Source organism: Muscardinus avellanarius (genome assembly GCF_963383645.1).
Source record: "Muscardinus avellanarius genome assembly, chromosome: 9".
Taxonomy (NCBI): Eukaryota; Metazoa; Chordata; class Mammalia; order Rodentia; family Gliridae; genus Muscardinus; species Muscardinus avellanarius.
The window spans coordinates 23,467,594-23,481,990 of NC_137795.1; the positions used below are offsets into that span (position 1 = coordinate 23,467,594).

The following is a 14,397-nucleotide window of genomic DNA, read 5'->3' on the forward strand; positions in this document are numbered from 1 at the left end:
TTCAAATAAGGAATAAAAAATAGGGCCGAGGGAATAGCTTGGAGGTAGAATGCCCCTGAGTTCAATCCCTAGTACAGCAATAAATAAATAAATAAATAATAAAATGAAACCTTTGATCCTTCTATCTCCGTCTCCCCAATACTGAGCTTTATAGGCATGCACCACCATGCCCAGCTTGATATTATTATGGGGAATAGTGGGCTCAAGTGAGAATGTAAATTTTTTTCAAGATGGTGAAAAACCTAAATGTTAATGGACATTGCAGAAGTTCTTAGTTGTAAGATTATAGAGAAATAGTGCGTGACCTATCTACTCTTACCACTGTGGACTTTATACTATTAGAAGCATGAAGGGAAGAATTGTTATTTTTTTATGTGAGGTATGGGGGGGAATTGAATCTTGGGGCACTGTACCTCTGAGTAATATTCCCAGCCCTATCTTATTATTTTCACTTTGAAACAGTGTTTCACTAAGTTGCTGAGGATGGCCTCAAACTTGAAATCCTCCTGCTTCAGCCTCCCAATTACTAGAATTACAAAATTGTATCTCTATGTCCATCTGAAGGGAAATTTTTTTTATGATTTAGTATAGTACTTGTTGTGAAGCCATTTATACTCTTAAAAATTTGTGAGGATTGCAAATAACTTTTGTGTATGAGTCATAGTTATTGATATTTACTATATTAGAAATATAAGTTGAGTAAGCTAATAATTATCCATGAGTTTAAAATAATCAGGAGCCAGCCAGGCTTGGTGGCACAGGCTTGCAATCTCAGTACTTGGGAGGCTGAGACAGGAGAATTTGGGTTTGTGGACAGCCTCAGCTACTTAGTGAGGTCCTCCACAACTTAGTGAGACCCTGTTTCAAAATAAAGAATAAAAAATTGGTCTGGGGGTATAGCTCAGAGGTAGAATGCCCCTGGGTTCAATCCCCAGCACCATACGCACACAAAAAAAGTCATGAGCCCATTATTTATTAATATAAAAACAAAACCTTTAAATGAAAGCAAGTATATTTACAAAATCAAAAAAATTAGAAACAAGGTTTTCCTTTCTGCAAATCTTTTTATTGCCTGGTTTAAGGTGAATGAAATTGGATCCTCATATCTGCCTTTTTATTCAATTTGTTAAAATAGGTTATTTTGGTGGAAAGATGAGTAAGATAAGTAGTTGAAAAATGGGGGAGTATTATGTCTTCCCAGATAGTTATGGTTGTTCTTTGATACCACCCCAATACACAGTGGTTGCTTACAGGCTAGTTGCAGAGTAGACTGAAATCATGTCGATGATCTTTTTGCATTGTTACATTAAAATCTATCAGTCTATCTTGTGCTTTCAATGAATCTTTTACTTGTGATTTTGTAATATCCATTTTTCATTTGGAAAATAGTGGTTCACTAACTTATGCAGATATTTTAAATGTTTATACACTTCAGAATCCTAATACCTTATAACATTTTAGAGAACATATGAAGTCACAAGCACACATTCCACTAGATATCAGAATGATACTGCCATGTTGCCTTTGGAAAACTATTATAAATTTGTGAAAGAATGAAAGTAAAAAAGATAAATTACTTATAATTATTATGAAATTAGTTTTGATTGTACAGATCCATTGAAAGAGTCTTTATATCAGACTATATACTTATGCTGGGCGTGGTGGTGGATGTTTGTAATCCCAGGATTCAGGAGGCTGAGACCGGAGGATCTCCGTTCGCGGACAGCCTCAGCTACTTAGTGAGGCTCTCTGCAACTCAGTGAGACCCTGTTTCAAAATAAAGAATAAAAAATAGGGCAGGGGGTGTAGCTTGGAGGTTGAGTGCCCCTGGGTTCCATCCTCAGACCCGCAAAACAAAAAACAGAAAACAAAAAACAACAAAAAAACCCCCCAAAATCCAAGACTATATACTTTAGTTGATACTGGGTGTGGTTGTGCATGCCTATAATAGCAGTACAGGAAAGTCTGAGATAGAATGATTGCAGGTTTGAGGCCAGTCTTGGCAACTTAGTGAGTTCGTGTTTCCAAGTAAAAAATAAAATAGGGATGGGGTCTGCCTCAGGAATAAAAAGCCTCTGGGTTCAATTCCCAGTACAACAACAACAACAAAAAAAAAAAAAAAAAAAAAAAAAAGAGCTGATATGGTATAATATGACCTGACAAAGAAAGCAAAAAACTTACCATCTTGCTTTTTTTCTTAACCAGGAGGCAATAAACACACACACACACACACACACACACACACACACACACACCAAAAAAATAACAAAACAAAAAATAAACAGGTGCTATGGTGCATGCTTGCAATCCCAGTACTTGTTTGGCTGAGACAGAAGGATCACAGGTTGGAGGCCACTGTGGTAACTTAGCAAGACTCTGTTTCAAAAAAATAAAAAAAAATAGGGCTGGGGTGTAGTTTGGTGCTAGAATGCCCTTGGGTTCAATCCCCAGTACTACAAATAAAACAAAAAACCAATAAGGACAAAACCACAAACAATAAAATACAAAAATATAGTTCCAAATGTCAGTTTCAAAGCTTTCTATGTGGGCAAGAAACAGGCTTATAGAAACAAGATAGATTCTAATTTAAAGGCTGTTTCTATTTTTTTTTTGAGTTTGAATTCTATTAATTAGGAGTATTTCAAAGCATGTGGGCAAGTGTCTGAAGAGAGCTCAAAATGCTTCATTCACTCACCTTAAAATAGAATCCTTTTTGGGGGGGTGGGAGAGAGAGGGTACAAGCACTGGGAGGCTATGTCCCTAGCTCCCTAGCTCTTTCATTTTACTATGAATTGAACCAAGGGCCATCCTATTTCTAAGCTATGCTCCCAACCCTATTTTATTTATTCTCTCTCTCTCTCTCTCTCTCTCTCTCTCTCTCTCTCTCTCTCTCTCTCTCTGTGTGTGTGTGTGTGTGTGTGTTTTACTGGGGATGGAACCCAGGGGCATTGTACCTCTGAGCTACACCCCCAGCCCAATTTTTTTTTAGTCTTTTTATTTTTAAAACAGAGTCTCACTGAGTCACAAAGGGCCTCACTAAGAAGCTGAGGCTGTCTGCAAACTGGTTGCAGCCTCCCCAATGCTGGGATTACCAGCGTGCACCACCACGCCCAGCTCTATTTATTCTATTTTCGAAAGAGGATTTGACTAAGTTGCTAAGGGCCTAAGTTGCTAATGCTGACTACCAACCTATGATCCTCCTGTCTCAGCTTCCCAAGTAGTAAACTTTTAAGTGTTTGCCACCAGGCCCGGCTTCATTTTATTTTGAGACAGGGTCCAGCTAAGTTGTCTAGGTTGGCCCTGAACTTATCATCTTCCAGCCTCTGGAGTAGCAGGGGTTACGGGCATGAGTCACTATGCCTGGCTCCTAGCATACAATCTGAGGAAATATGGGTAGCAGAATCCCATTAAAAATATTTTAATATATGACATATTTTCTGATTGTATTCTGGATTGGGCATCATGTTTTCTTTGTAAGAATAAGATAGATTATATGCTTAAATAGAACTGGTTATAAATTTGGGGAAACTGCTAGATAAACCTCTTGTATTATTTTATTCTGTTATTGCAGGCTTTTAATTTTTTTTTTGGGGTACTGGGGTTCCTGGAAGCCCTTCTACCTCCGGGCTATACTCCCAGACCTATTTTTTTTTTTTTTTGAAAACAGGGTTTCCTGTTGTACTGGACACTGAACCCAGGAGCTTTCTACCTGAGCCACACCCTCAACCCTTTTATTAGTTTGAAACAGGGTCTTGCTACATTACCATGCACTGGTTTCGAACCTGTGATCCTCAGGTTTCTGCTTTCTAAGTACTGGCATTATAAGCCTGCACCACCATGACCAGTTTGTTGTGGGCTTTTTAAATTTTTATACTTTGTGGTACTGGGGATTGAACTCAGAAGCATTCTACCTCTGAGCCACATCCCCAGCCTGATTTTGTTTTTTATTTGGAAACATGGTCTTGCTAGGTTGATTGAGTCTCACTACTCACTACCTGCCGAGACTGTCCTCAAACCTGTGATCCTCCTGTCTCAGTACAGGGATTACAGGTGTGTGCCACAATGCCTGGTTTATCGTAGGCTTTTAAAAAGCAGGATGATTTTTTTTTTTTTTTTGTGGTACTAGGGATGGAACCCAGGGGCATTCTACCTCTGAGCTACCCCTGCAGCCCTATCCCTATTTTTTATTGGTTATTTTGAAACTGGGTCTCACTGAATTGCAAAGGGCCTAAGTAGCTGAGGCTATCTGCAAACAGCGATCCTCCGGTCTCAGCCTCCCAAATGCTGGGATTACAAGCCTGCGCCACCACATTGGCTTTTTTATTTTTTTAAAAGCCACTTGCAAGCCTGGTGTGGTGACGTATGCCTGTAATCCTAGTCCTCGAGAGGCTGAGACAGGAGGATCACAGGTTAATGGCCAGCTTCCGCTATTTAGTGAGACTCTGTAATTTAGTGAGACCATGTTTCAAAATAAAGAATAAAAAATAGGGCTGGGGGTGTAGCTTGGAGGCAGAATGCCCCTGGGTTCCATTCCTAAAACCTCAAGAAAAAAAAAAGTAAAAGCAACTTGATGAGTGGGAAGTAGGCATAGGGAGGTAGCCTATAGTTATTGGCTGGCTAAGCAATAGAGTTAGGCAGAAATGTGCGTTAGACACCTTTCCTTCCTCCCTCCCTCCCTCTTTCTTGGATTTAACCCAGGAGTATACTCTCTTATCCCCCCACCCCTTTTATGGTACTGGGAATTGAATCCAGGGCATTCTACCTCTGAGCTGTATCACCAGCCCTTTCTTTTTGTTTTGAAACAGGGTCTTGGCAAGTTGCTGAAGGTCTCTTTGTGATCCTCCTCATTCAGCCTCCCAAGTGCTGGTATTATAGGCATGTGACACCATGTCTAGCTCACTACCTCATACTTACCTGTTCAGTTACCTTTCCTTCTTTCTGGCTACACAGAAGGTCCCTCACTGTGAGGCCAAGCCAGGCCTGCCTTCTGGGAAATACTGACTTAATTACTTATATTCCTTTTCATTTTTTTTTTTTTAGCAAACAAACACCCTTTGTATTTTTTAAGTGAAATTTGATATGAGCTTAGACTGTGACAATGTGATGTCAAGCTGATTAAAATTATTTACACTAAGTTATGAATGATGGATAGATACCAAGTGCTCAAGAACTAAGAATCAACTGATAATCTGAACAAATAAACTTGCTTAGGGGTGACTTCATGTGGCCATCGAACAGACTGCTTAGCTTTTCTTCTCAACTATATTAAAAGCCAATAAGCTATTTAGATTTAATCTAATTATCCTGAGTGCCCAGCCTATAATTGAAGGGCAATCTTGCTAAGGCAAGAAATGTGATGTGAGGTCACTCATCGTTATGTTTGGCAGCCTCACAAATCTAGACGTTAAGGTGAAATTGGGTGAAGTACCAAGAGGGCAGTCCTCATTCTTACAAGATGTTTTCATTTCAAGGCCACTGATAAATCGTGAAATCTTCACTAGTCCCCTTTGACATTCCATTTATTTCCCAAAATGATTTACGGCTTTTTTGTTTGTTTGTTTTGAGCAAACCTCAGTATTACCAAAGCTAGAGGCTGCGATTACTAACTGTATTTTTAGGTTAAGATGGGTCCTGGAACGGGTGTACGTGAGGCTAGTCAAGATAACGTCATCTTCGCCCCCTATGCGGGGTGTCTTCCCTCCTCTGGCAGCTGTTTCAACCCCGGGATCTGGCTGAAGGTAGATGACCGGGGGACTGGCCGGCCCCGAAAGCCACTAACGCATTATTCCTCCCAGCGTCGCAGGAGATTCTTATCCTCGCCTTGACCTTTCACTCAACAAACAGGCAGTGCGGCGTCTGCGTAGAGCCAGGGCCGAGCCACGAAGAGCGCTGGACTCGAGCAACAGGCACAATGGGCGTGACAGCGCGGGGCGAGTCCCCGGCGACAGCAGTGGGCGGCGCACGACTCCTCTCCTTTCTTTAACCCTTCTTCGCACGGTCCCACCCTCACCGGAAGCGAGGCGGTTGCTACTTACGCCACTTCCGGGGCCGACCGCCGGCCCCGGCGGGAGCGAGCACGCCAGTGCGCGGCAACTTTGCTCCCGCCTCCCGGCCCTCGCCGCCACTCGCCTTCCGCCTTCTCGGAGCGTGACGCGCGTGCGCGCTCCCGGCCTTGCGTCGGGGCCGCGGGGAGCCGCGGGGAGAGCGGGGCGAGAGGAGGGGTTGTGGAGGTTAGGGCCCAACCAGCGCGTCCCGTCGCCCTCCTCCTCTGACGGGGAGCGGAGCGGGAAGGGGAGGAGCGAGCCGGCCGGCCGCGCACACCCGGAGCCTCCTCGTGGAGGGGGGGGCGCAGGAAAGGGGCAGCTCCGCCACCTTGCTCGGCGGCGAGGGGAGAAGAAAGTCAGGGCCCGTGCCACCGCCACAGCCTCAGAACCGCCCCGCCCCATCGCCCCGGAAACAGCCCCCCGCCCAGCCCCGCACACCCGCCGCCGGCCGCGAGCCGCAGCCCGCGCCCCGCCCCGCCCGCCGGCCCCGGGCCGGGAGCTGTTGTCAGGCCGGGCCGCTTCCCCGCAGCAGGACGTCGCGGGCGCGGAGGAGCCGGCGCGGAGGCGTGTTGTGGTCTCGCCCACTCCCCTCCCCTCGGCTCGCACCGACGTCAGGGCGCGATGGAGTGAAGCGGCGGCGAAGGTGGTACTTCCGCGTTGCGGCCCGAGCCGAGAGCGCGGCCGAGGCCGCTCCCCCGCCCGGGCACTTGGAGGACTCGACTCCGCAGGTCAGCGCCCGGCGCGTCGGCCGCTCCGGCTGCGAGGACGGCCGCCGCCGCGGCCCAGCGCTCCGCCGCCCGCGCTCCGGCCCCCCCCGGGCCCGGCGGCCGCCGCGGGCCCCGGTGACCTGGGCCCGGCACCCGCGTCCCGGCGCGGCCCCGGCCGGCCGCCGCTCGGTGTCCCTCCGCCGCCGCGCCCGTTTCCGGCGGGGGCGATGGCCAGGATCTGACCCGGAGGAGGCCGCACCCGCGCCGCGCTCTGCGGCGGGCCCTGGGCGATGCCGAGCAGCTCGGACACGGCGCTGGGGGGAGGCGGGGGCCTGAGCTGGGCGGAGAAGAAGTTGGAGGAGCGCCGCAAGCGGAGGCGATTCCTGTCCCCTCAGCAGCCGCCGCTGCTGTTGCCGCTCCTGCAGCCGCAGCTCCTGCAACCGCCGCCGCCCCCGCCGCCTCTGCTTTTCCTGGCTGCCCCCGGCACGGCCGCCGCCGCAGCCGCCGCCGCCGCGGCCTCCTCCTCTTGCTTCAGCCCGGGCCCCCCTCTGGAGGTCAAGCGGCTGGCGAGAGGCAAGAGGCGCGCAGGAGGGCGGCAGAAGCGGCGCCGCGGGCCCCGCGCCGGGCAGGAGGCGGAGAAGCGCCGGGTCTTCTCGCTGCCCCAGCCGCAGCAGGACGGCGGTGGCGGCGCCAGTAGCGGCGGGGGTGTGACCCCGCTGGTGGAGTACGAGGATGTGAGCTCCCAGTCCGAGCAGGGGCTGCTGCTGGGGGGGGCCAGCGCGGCAACGGCGGCGACGGCTGCCGGGGGAACGGGGGGCAGCGGCGGGAGCCCGGCCTCCTCCCCGGGCGCCCAGCGGCGCGGGGAGGGCTCGGAGCGCAGGCCCCGCCGGGACCGCCGCAGCAGCAGCGGCCGCAGCAAGGAGCGCCACCGCGAGCACCGGCGGCGGGACGGGCAGCGCGGCGGCAGCGAGGCCTCCAAGTCCCGCAGCCGCCACAGCCACAGCGGCGAGGAGCGGGGCGAGGCCGCCAAGAGCGGCAGCAGCAGCAGCAGCGGCGGCCGCCGGAAGAGCGCCTCGGCCACGTCCAGCAGCAGCAGCAGCCGCAAGGACCGGGACCCGAAGGCCCACCGGAGCCGGACTAAGTCCTCCAAGGAGCCGCCCTCGGCCTACAAGGAGCCGCCCAAAGCCTACCGGGAGGACAAGAGCGAGCCCAAGGCCTACCGCCGGCGGCAGCGGTCCCTGAGCCCTCTGGGTGGCCGGGACGACAGCCCGGTGTCGCACCGGGCCTCGCAGAGCCTGAGGAGCCGCAAGTCCCCCAGCCCGGCAGGCGGCGGCAGCAGCCCCTACTCTCGGCGGCTGCCTCGCTCCCCGAGCCCCTACAGCCGCCGGCGCTCCCCCAGCTACAGCCGCCACAGCTCCTACGAGCGCGGCGGCGACGTGTCCCCCAGCCCCTACAGCAGCAGCAGCTGGCGGCGCTCCCGCAGCCCCTACAGCCCGGTTCTCAGGTGAGTCCCGCCCCCCGGCCTCGCCGCGCGGCGCCGGCCGGGTCGCTGGGAGGCGGGGAGAGTGGGGGCGAGGCCTCTCCAACCCCCCAGGTCCACCGCCGGGCAGACGGCCACCGCGGCGGGCTTCTGCTTGGGAGAGGCGTTTTCGCGGGGACAAAGCAACAGGGCCCGTGAAGCTTTTCTTACTGCCCTGGGAGGGACGATTTCTAAGAGTTCAAAGTTTGAGACTTGTTGCTTTAACATATTAACAGTTTTTTTCCGAAGTGCTCGTCGGTTTTCCAGCCTGGGTAAAACTAGAGGTGGTTTAAATTGTCTTGCTTTTGAAAGCTCAGTCTGAAGAGGTTTCATTGTTAGTGATTTAGAAATGGACTGTAGGTTAGAGGCAAATATTGTAAAGGAGTCAGAATCAGGTGCTGTTATCAGAATTAGACATGGCTTGCAGATGTTTGATATGATTAATACAGGAGAGGGAAAAGCAGCTTTTCTACAAGACGTATTTTCATATGTGAAATATGCTTACGTGGGAGTTGATAGATTCTGAAGGTAAGCTAATTATTTTGTGATTTTTGTGTGGAATTGCGATGTAACGTCTCTCAAAGTTATAATTCTAAAAAGGAGAAAAAAATGACAAGTTTTTGTTAAGGCTTGCGATCAAATTCAGTTTGCCAAATCACATAAATGTAGGTGGTGTTACCCCGTGTAAACACATGAATGGGTGGGTATTTAGTACATTCTCATAGTATGAACCAGTAACTGCTTAATGTAGAGTTAACTTGACCTTTATTAGAATCTTTGTTCAGAACACTTTAAAAGGGTATGATTTAATCTGTTCAAGGAGTAAAACTTTTATGTAGCTGTTACGCCTTGCTTGTTATACAGTAGTATTTAAGAAAAGTATGTTTTGGAATACACTTAACACCAAAGTATTGAGAATTTTGTAGGTTCATATATTCCTTAGGATATCTAGATATTCTAGGTGTTATGATATAGGATATTGGAAATTAAAATTTAGATTGATGCTCTTCTCCATTGGTTTTACTTTTCAGGAATGCCAAGTGTAGGTTGAATAAGATGTACAGGTTATGGCAAATCTTAGTACCATATACGTGTGTGTGTGTGTATGTGTATATATGTGTAAAATTTGCAGATGTTTGAAGTGTCAGCCTAGTAAATGTATGTGAAGTGAGTAGAAATCTGAGCGTCTTCAACCAAAAGATCTGCATGAATTTCTTTATTCTTAGTGTTCAAGCACACTTTAAATGCCAGTTGATGGCTTAAGAAAGTCGACATTGATAACTGTTCCACCAAGTTTGCTTTTGTATTTTTCAAGGTTTTATATTTTACTTTTAATGTTTTAGGCTTGCCAAATGATTTTCATTTCTTAACAATTGAATTTGTTTTGTGAACTGATAAGGTTAAATTTTAGGGCTATAGCTAGTAATCTTAAGAATATGATGCAATTTTAAGAATAGATTTTAAGTTCTTTTAAGAAATTTAATTTTTGTTTATATTTCACAGTACTGAGGATTGAATTTAGGGGCACTCTCCCACTCAGCTACATTTCCCAGCCCTTTTAAACTTTTTATTTTATTTTACTCTTCCTGGTACTGGGGATTGAACCCAGGAACATTCTACCTCTGAGCTATACTCCCAGCCCTATTTTTTATTTTTCGATTGGAAACAGGATTTCACTAAGTTACGAAAGGCCTCATTAAGATGCTGCAGTCTTCCTGTCTCAGCCTCCCAGGTGCTGGGATTATAGGTGTGCACCATTATACTTGGCTTTAAATTGTGTGTGTGTGTGTGTGTGTGTGTGTGTGTGTGTGTGTGTGTGGGTGGTGGTGTTGGGGAATAAACCCAGGGACCTTCTATCTCTGAGCTACATCCCTAGCCCTATTTTATTTTATTATTTTAGTTTGAAGCAGAGTCTTACAAAGTTGCAGAGAGCCTCAGTAAATTGTTGAGGCTGGCCACCAGAATCCTGAGATCCTCCTCTCTCAGCCCCTCAAGTGTGTGCCACTTTGCCTGCTCTGAAATATTTATTTTTTACTTTTATTTTTGTGGAACTGGGGATTGAACCCAGGGGCAATCTACCTCTGAGGTACACCTCCAGCCCTGTTTTATTTTTATTTTGAAACAGGGGTTCACTGAGTTGTAAAGATCCTCACTAATTAGCTGAGGCTGTCCACGAACTGCGATCCTCCTGTCTCAGCCTCCTCTCTCAGCTTGCTGGGATTACAAGCGTGTGCCACCATGCCTAACATTTTTATTTTTAAGACAGTATTTTGCCAAGTTTCCCTGCAGGTTGGGAACTTGGCCATCTCCTCATCTCTTTCCTCAGTCTCCCAAAGTACCTGGGATTACAGGTGTTTGCTACTGTGCCATAGGAATGGATTTTGTGTTCATTAGGCTTTAGTTGCTATTCTCTTTAGCAAGATTCTTTGTTAAAAGATGGTGATATGTTATGGTGATATTATATAGAATAGTCATACCTAACTATACATAGTTAGGTTTACCCATATTTAGTAAATACTTGAGCTCAAATTTAGGGACTGGGATAATAGCAGGGAAGAAAGATGAAGTTGGTATCCTCATGAAGCTTGCATTCCAAATGATCATTTATTACTGAACTTTTTTATTGTATGCATATTGACCATCAGTATTTCTTAAGAATTGGACTTGCCGGGCGTGGTGGCGCACGCTTGTAATTCCAGTATTCGGGAGGCTGAGACTGGAGGATGGCGGTTCGTGGACAGCCTCAGCTACTTAGTGAGGCCCTCTGCCACTTAGACCCGGTTTCAAAATAAAGAATAAAAAATAGGGCAGGTGATGTAGCTGGGAGATTCAATGCTCTTGGTTTCCATCCCCAGACCCGCAAAAAAGAAAAAAAAAATTGGATTTGGAAGGAGGGTTTTTTTTTCTTTTTTCTCCCTGGTACTGGGGGTGGAACCCAGGGGCTTTCTACCTCTGGGCTGTACTCCCAGACCTATTTTCTTTTCTTTTTTTTGGTGGTACTGGGGTTCCTGGAAGCCCTTCTACCTCGGGGCTATACTCCCAGACCTATTTTTACATTTTCATTTTGGAAACAGGGTCTCCTAAGCCAGCACGTGGCTGGCTTGGAACCTGCCAGATCCTCCTGTCTCCTCCTGTCTCCGCCTCCCAAGCGCGGGGATTACAAGCGTGCGCCACCACGCCCGGCACCCAGACCTATTTTCTGTTTTATTTGGAAACAGGGTCTTACTAAGTTTTTGAGAGCCTTACTAAGTAGCTGAGGCTGGCTTCAAACCTGTGTGATCCTCCTGTCTCAGCCTCCCAAGCGTGGGGGATTACAAGTGTGCGCCACCACACCCAGCTAAGGAGGTTTATAAATTTTTTTTATTGGTGCATTGTAATCATACATCTTAATGGGGTACAAGAAGGTAGAGACATACATGTACACATCGCTTATTTAGTCCTTCCCCAATTCCCACTCCAATCCCTCCCACTTCCCTCCCTATGTTTGGCTTAGTGGTTAGAAGAAGGTTGTTTCTTTTTTCTTTTCTTTTCTTTTCTTTTTTTTTTTGTAGTACTGGGAATTGAACCTAGGGACATTCTACTTCCGAGCTACACTTCCAGCCCTATTTTTTATTCTTTATTTGGAAACAGGGTCTCACTAAGTTGCAGAGGGCTGAGGCTGGCCTACAACCTGTGATCCTCCTGTCTTAGCCTCCCAAGTACTGGGATTACAAGCGTGCAACACCATGCTGGCTTTGGAAGAAGGTTTTGAATAACTTAGCCAGTATTCCTGACAGATGGCCATTTGGTGTGTGCCTGAATACATCTAGAGGTGGGAAACTTATTACTGTGAGGCAACCCTATTCCATTAGATTTTGGACTTGAGTTCTGGCACTGGTTTGCCTAATTTAGCAAGACCCTTTAAAGACTTAATTTCCTTACCTGAAGCAGGTAAATACTTGTTTTTTTTAAAGTAATAAATGAAAAATTGCATTTTGAGAAGTGTACAGCCCTACAGAAATTTAAGATGGTTGAATTATTGTTTAATAGCTTGAATTGTTAGAATTATTTATATTGAAATAGAAATCTACGACCACATAACTTTCAGGTTTAATACTTTTGGAACAGTACAAAGCAAATTGTATGCTAGCCCTAATTTTTTTTTTTTTTTTTTTTTTTTTGGGTGGTACTGGGGTTCCTGGAAGCCCTTCTACCTCCGGGCTACACTCCCAGACCTATTTTATATTTTTTATTTATTTGGAAACAGGGTCTCTTAAGCCAGCTGACTACAAACCTGCGCGATTCTCCTGTCTCCGCCTCCCAAGTGCGGGGATTACAAGTGTGCGCCACCACGCCTGGCTGCTAGCCCTAAATTTTAAAGACAGTTGTCATTTTCTCCTCGAGGATAGAAAACTCATTTTCATAAGATTTGGTTCTCAGATTATTTTTATATGTCATATATTGTTTGTCCAGTGTCCTTTTTCAAATGTGGGGCCCAGAATTAACGGCTTGAAATAGCTGATTGAAAAATAAGATTTTTAATTGTGTAAAATGTATTACTACTGTTTATGAGCAATTTTTGTCCAGCTTAATGCAAAAAAGTTTTACCTACTTTTAGAATATAGTTCTTGTGGCAGATGGCCCATGTTCTTTAGAATAGATTGCTAAGTTCTAAACTCCATGAAGGCAACTGGCCTGTCTTGCCCACCATTGGATCCCTAGTGCTCAATGCTATATTTGACACATATAGACTCTTAATAAATAATTGTTGAATAGGTAAATGGAGAGGGATGATGTTATTTAGTGAGCATGCAAATGATTATTATAGATCTGGATTACATACTTAAGTAGGTAATATGGACAATGTATTATGCTGTGAGAGAGCAATGTGATCTTTTTCCAGCTCACATAAAAGTTTATATATGATGAACTGTCAGTGTAGATATTTTTAAGGAAATGCATTCATGTTCAAAATAATATTCGGACCATGATTTTTTATTTTTAGTGTGTTCATCTTAGATTAAATCCATTCTATGATTTCTAATCTCCATTCAAGCGGCTTCTACTTTATAATCTGTTCTTTGCTTTCATTTTAATCTTCAGTGCTCAGCTCATGCATTTCTTGTAATCATTCCCTTCTTAGCTTTATTTTTCTTTCTGTAACTTGTTTAACATATATGCTTACCCTGTATTTTTGCCAGGCCCCCCCCATACGGCATTTTTTATTGGTTGACTGTTGAAGTAAAGTCAATTTTTCTGAATGGCCCTATAATAGATGTGCGGTATGTTGAAAAAGGGACTGTACAGGAGGAAAGAAAGAGAATGGTAGTGTTTTACTGTGGGTCAAGCATTGATTAAATACCTAACATTACATTTACCCAAACCTTTGTGATACTTGGAAACATTTTTTTTTTTTTTTTGTAGCAGTGGGGATGGAACCTCTGAGCTACACCCTCAGCCCTATTTTTTTTTTTTTTTAATTCTTTATTTTGAAACAGGATCTCACTGAGTTGCAAAGTAGCTGAGGCTGTCTGGAGTACTGTAATCCTCTTGTCTCAGCCTCCCAAATGCTGGGATTACAAGTGTTTGCCACCATGCCCGGTTTGGGAAAAAGAATTTCTAAAAACTTATTTGTTCAAATGTCACCTTCTTACTAACAATTTTTTTATTAAATTATGAAAACTGTTAAAAAAATCTTGAGTGATTTGTTCAGAGGTCAGCTTGGATTCAAACTCTGGGCTTATAGTGTGCTGTTTTGAACCTCAGTTGATATTCAAGGAAGCTGGCTATCTCACATACGTGCCCTGTTTTGCTAAAATTTAACCCAGTGGGTAGGTATTTATGTGTTAATTTCTGTTACAAGGTCATTTTTTTAAATCTTTTTTTTGGTTTTTGGGACCAGGGATGGAACCTAGGGGCTTTCTACCTCTGAGCCACACCCTCTCAGCCCTATTTTTTCTTCTTTATTTTGAAACAGGTCTTACTATAAATAGCTGCGGCTGTCTGCCAACTGTTATCCTCCTGTCTCAGCCTCCAAAATGCTGGGATTACAAGCGTGTGCCACCATGCCCGGCTTTTTAAAAATTATTTTAAGGTTATTTTTTGGTATCATTTTCAGGATTTTTATTTTTTATTTTTTTGGTGGTAC

General features: G+C 45.9%; 1 protein-coding gene across 2 annotated transcripts in view; it reads left to right on the forward strand.

The window, feature by feature from the left end:
* Positions 1–7,041: 7,041 nt before the first annotated feature.
* CDK13 (cyclin dependent kinase 13) overlaps positions 7,042–14,397 on the forward strand; it is a gene marked incomplete at both ends in the record, with an annotated part of 135,790 nt that continues 128,434 nt past the window's right edge. For both annotated transcript variants that reach the window (XM_080702003.1, XM_080702004.1), the window contains one exon: positions 7,042–8,255. In XM_080702003.1, coding sequence (XP_080558129.1) covers positions 7,042–8,255 — 1,214 coding nt within the window. The remainder of the gene's footprint in view (positions 8,256–14,397) is intronic.